Source organism: Humulus lupulus, chromosome 9, assembly GCF_963169125.1.
Source record: "Humulus lupulus chromosome 9, drHumLupu1.1, whole genome shotgun sequence".
Lineage (NCBI taxonomy): Eukaryota > Viridiplantae > Streptophyta > Magnoliopsida > Rosales > Cannabaceae > Humulus > Humulus lupulus.
Window position 1 is genome coordinate 34,247,606 of NC_084801.1, and position 5,272 is coordinate 34,252,877.

Genomic DNA, 5,272 nt, shown 5'->3' on the forward strand with positions numbered 1-5,272 from the left:
TTTTATTCCCGATTAATTATGAACCATTATTATAGGGTCAATTTGTATGCAATGATTGTATCAATGAACACTTTATATTTATAAAGTACTCATTAAATGAAATGTCTATAATTACAAGAGTGCAGTCTCATATTTATAGTGAAATAATCATGAGATTAATAAATTAAGATTATTTAATTAAAGAGTTTAAGTAATAATCTCAAATTTATTGGAGCTTGAAATTATATGTCCATACCCATAGCGGCTATATCAATACTATTCAAGGTAAGAGTTGATATAATGAGAAAAATAGTTTAAAGACATATTTAAGAAGAAATTTGTTATTCGGATCAAATATGCAAATTATATGATAATAGTGATTAATTAATTAATTAATTACAAATTAGTTGTAGTTAAAAAATTAATTCATATTTAATTATTGTATAATTTTTGAAATTATATTAAATAATTAAATTAATTTCTAAATTTCATTAAATAATTAATTAATTATAATTTTCGAAATTATAATTAATTAAATATTTATTTTCAAAAATATTGGATTTAATTAATTGGTAGAATTAATTAAATATATTTATTTGAGTGAGAGATAATAATCTGATAAGTTCAAATTGGATTTGAATTTAAAATATTATTATTTATTCAAATAATTAAGTATATTTGATAATTAGTTAAAAAGATATTTAATTTAAATTTGAATTAGTTATCAGGTTGTTAGATCTTATCTAACAAAGTAGTTTGAATAAATAATTAAATAAAAATAGAAAAATCAAATATCCCTAAAAATAAGGGTGGTACACGCGCACACACAGTCCATGGACTGTGTGTCACGTGTACTGCTATTTTTCAAGGATATGATTTTCATTTTTATTAATTTAATTAATTAATTAATGGATAATTCAAAAAAATTAGTTTTTGGATATTTTCATTAATAAAAAGATTAATTAATTAAAAAGTAAATTGTAATTTGGTTACAGATTTATTTTTTAAATTTGAATATTTTCTTTTAAGTATGACTAATCAGAAAATATACAGATAACTTAGATAACCAAGACAACTAAGTCTATTCGCTCTGTGAAAAATAGAACGATATATTTCTCTCCCTAAAAAATAAAGAACCAATTCTCAAGCCTATTCTCTTGTTCTCATGTGTTGAGTACATCAAGTAGAATCACAAATAAACTATCCTTCATTCTCTAAGTGCCCACACACTTCTTGAGGTGTAGAGAATGCTTTGGAAGATCTTGGTGTGAGTATACAGCTTGGATAGGAAGATCGTTCTAATTACGAAAAGATAGCAAGGACACTTGATAGGCTTCAAGAGGTATGATTTCTATTCTTAACTTACTTATGATTAATGTATGTATATTAATGGATTCGCATATTTAAAGGTAGTTTAAATATGTTACAAAATTTTTGTTGTACACTGGGCCAACCCCACCACCTTTCCGCTGCGTATTAAAACTCGTTCCTAACAACTATGTGGACAAGATTCTTGACAAATTTTGTAAAAAACAATTCTAGTGTGTCCAGAACACCAATTGACATAAGTCATCATCTATCCAAGAATAAAGGCGACACTGTCTCTTAAGCAGAGTATGCTAGAGTGATAGGCAACCTAATGTACTTGATGAGTTGTACAAGACCATATATTGCTTACATTGTAAGTACTTTAAGTCGATTCAAGAGTAATCTAGGTGTTGAGCATTGGAATGCAATTATAAGAGTACTTAGGTACTTGCGGTATATTCGTAACTATGGGTTGAACTATACTAGTGATCCAGCTGTTCTTGAAGGATACCTTGATGAAAGTTGGATATCTGACATCCAAGACTCGAAACGTACTAGTGGATATGTGTTCACTCTAGGTGGCACGGTTGTTTCATGGAAATCCTCAAAACAAACTGTAATCACTAGATCCACGATGGAATCCGAGTTTGTAGCTCTGGGTAAATGTAGTGAAGAAGCATAATAGTTGCGTAATTTCTTGGAGGATATTCCAGAATGGCCTCAACCTGTGCAAGGAATATGCATGTATTGTAATAACCAAGCAACAATTGGTAGGGCACAAAATGTTTTGTATAACGGTAAGTCTAGACACATATGATTGACCCAAAATGGGTATGTTTTAAAAATTTATAACTCCCAAGCGCGCTGTTGACGCCATTTTTCATCAACTTAAATAGTAGAGCTATTAAACAATGTAAACTAAGAAGCGAATGGATGATAAAGAAAAACAAGAAGATTTTTACGTGGTTCAGCAATTAATTCTGCCTAGTCCACGAGTCTATGTTATTAAGACTAAGAGTTTTCTGGAAATTCTTCAGAGATGAATTACCCAGAGCTTTCTCCCCCGCAATCAGAAATCGATCCTTTACAAGTGGCCATTCCTCCTCTATTTATAGGGAAGGTTACAGAGTTCATTCCCAAATATTTCGGGAATATATTATGTATATCAATTCAAATAATGACATTAAATGCAATTTCTCCTATATACATGGAAACGTCCCATAAGAATCGGGAACAGATAACAGGCTAAATGGTATCCCTTAAATATTGGGATTACACAACAATAAATATGTTCACACGTAATGGGCTATCCCAGGTGACTCATCAGGTCTTCGAGATCAGCAATCGGCATTGTGACTATCAAGACTTATGGAACTGCTACAAAATTGTCACCCAACTTCAAGACATGCTCGGAGTAGATAGATACTGTCAAAGTTATCACACCCGAGCTTGCATTTCCCAGGCTCGGACTGTTTTATCTTAAGACAATTGGTAACAGATGTATCCCAGTGTCGTTGTTTTTCTTCTGAGATTTTATAGCTGGACCATATAATGTTTTCATACATTTCGAGCTCACACTTGACGAGCCCAGCTTTCGGGGTCATAACCTCTTATCTCAAAATCTGGGTGTAACATTTTTCCCCCTCAAAAGTATCACTTCGAATCCTATAAGAAGGAAACTTTTGAACTGCTCCTCTCGGAAATTGTACCATCAAATACACTCGAGTGTGGACACGCATTAGCCGGGCATTGACCAATCTAAGCACTTGAGTGCCTTGGAACCCTGCCCGCGTTCGTTCACCTGCCAATCTTTATGGTACTATCATTTCAAAGGTCCTTGGTCGTCGAATCTGATATGGAATCTGGCCAATGGCCCAGATTAATTCAGCTTTTTACATTCCCATGGGTCTATAAATATGTCTCCACTCATCTTCCCCACTTTATTTTCACGTTCAAGCTTTCAGAGAGAGAAAAGAAGAAAAAACCAGAAAATTTTACCCAGTTCTTGCATGTTCTCCAAGCCAAGAAGCAGAGCAACGTTGGCCTCTTTGACTCCATGAGATCATTTTTGCAACCGCTTATTCGGTCCTCAATCTCTCTGTTTTCGCCAACTGCATTGTGTAAGTCTCTGTTCATAGCTTCGTATGTCTGTGTATATACATTGTTTTCATGCATGTTTATATTGTTGCATTGTTGGTTCACTCACTAGTTTTGCACACTAGAGTGTTTTAGCTGATAAATATTAGTCTTAAATTCTAATATCAAGGGTCCCAAACCCAGATTCTGTGTAAAAGACCCAAATATGGTTCTTCTACTAAATGTTTGAATTTCGGATGACATATCTTGTACACCAAGATATTGGGTACAAAATTAGGGTTTTATAAATTGCACGTTTCCCAAAAATATCACTTTTTGAGTAACCGCCAACTTTTTCCCTGAAATATCAGGATATTAAAAAATAAATCCACCTTCCTTTCTTTTTGTGGAATACACGCACCGAGACTGGCCTCGTCCTTTGGACCGAGTTTGCCTTGTAGCCTCGATCATTCAAGCTTAGATCATCCTGATTTTCATTCTTACTTTCTTGCTCGCCTGGCCTTCACCCTTTTTCTCTCTTGCTAGATGCCGCAGAACTTGGGAATGCGGTGGGGGTCAAAGCTCGTAATTCCTTACTCACCGAAGGCTCCGAGCCCGAAGTCACCTTTCACCCGAAACCAGCGTCTGATTCGGGAGCACCAACTTAGGCGCGAGCAAGAAGATACCCGATATCACTTTCAACGTCAAATCGATGAGGTCGAGGAGGGGAAAAGGAAGAGGCTTAGGGTTGCCATATACCCAGATCCAGACCCCGAGTTCAGACCAATTCCCATCGATCCCACTCTTAGAGTGACAATCTCCTTCAAGCGGGGCGACCTTCACTTTTCATTGGTGGGAGAACCATCAAATCCCCCTTCCACCTCGCAATCAATCTCCATTCCCAGTTCGAGGGAAGAATTCTCGAGGCCGAGCACTACTGGAGCTCGGTTTCTCCACTGGGGCAGATCTCGGGGATTTTGTCCCTCCATGGGATCGAACTATCAGGCTCGCTAAAGTCTCGAGCCCTAACCTCCCACAAGCGAATTTGTCGCGCTCCGAGAGATGGGAATCCTGACAACAAGCTGAAGTACGCAGCCTGGAGCCAGGAGCATATGAAGGCAGGGGCTCTATTGCCCTTGAAGTCCTTTTTCAAGGACTTTTTAGACTTTGCTGGGCTTGCCCCTTTCCAGCTCAACACCAATTCGTACAGGGTTTTGTCTTCCCTGAGGTCGCTTGACCACGAGCTAAACTGGGAAGGACCTTGACCAAAGGAGATCATATATCTCTTTTTCTTGAAAAGCAATCCTTCCTGAGCTCGGGGAGGGAACGACTTCTACTTCCTTTCGAGCTATCCCAAGGAGAAGAATATCTTTGAGGATCTACCCAACCATCCCCTAGATTTCAAGAAGGCTTTCTTCTGGACGGATGGCCTGGCTCCTTCCAGACGCTACTCGTTCAGGCGAATCCGTAAGTACATAAAAAATTTCTTCTTTTGGGCTCGAGTTTTTGTTTAAGCTCGCACTAGTTATAATATGTTCATTTTTCCAACCAACTACCGTCGACCCACTCCCACTAAGGAGATGAAAGAGCATAAGGAGGCTTTGCTCCAACTTCCCTACGACAAGCGCTCCCTTTCCTATCTTCTTCATGAAGATATGCTTCGATCCTGCGGCCTCCTGGAGAAGGATCAGTCCACGTCCGACTGGTCCATCAAATAATATATCAAGTGGGAGTTCGTGCCTCTCCCAACTGGCAGCCTTCCTCCAAGGCGAAATTCTAAGCCACAATCCCCAGCTCGACGTCGCAGGAGTCCGCAATCAGGGAACGAGGCCAATGATGAGGCCTCAAGCTCGAGCAACAGAGGTACGATCATCCTTAGCTTGAACTTATGGTCTCCCTCACTACTTAA

The 5,272-nt window shown here is 37.6% G+C and overlaps 1 protein-coding gene across 1 annotated transcript; it reads left to right on the top strand.

The window, feature by feature from the left end:
• Positions 1-1,618: 1,618 nt before the first annotated feature.
• LOC133799604 (secreted RxLR effector protein 161-like) lies at positions 1,619-1,969 on the top strand. Its single transcript, XM_062237605.1, has one exon. It carries the CDS (start codon positions 1,619-1,621, stop codon positions 1,967-1,969), a length of 351 nt encoding a protein of 116 aa, XP_062093589.1.
• Positions 1,970-5,272: the final 3,303 nt, after the last annotated feature.

What these genes read in the sequence shown, in the direction of transcription:
- LOC133799604 (XM_062237605.1), top strand. Translation starts at nt 1,619, where the DNA reads ATGTACTTGATGAGTTGTACAAGACCATATATTGCTTACATTGTAAGT.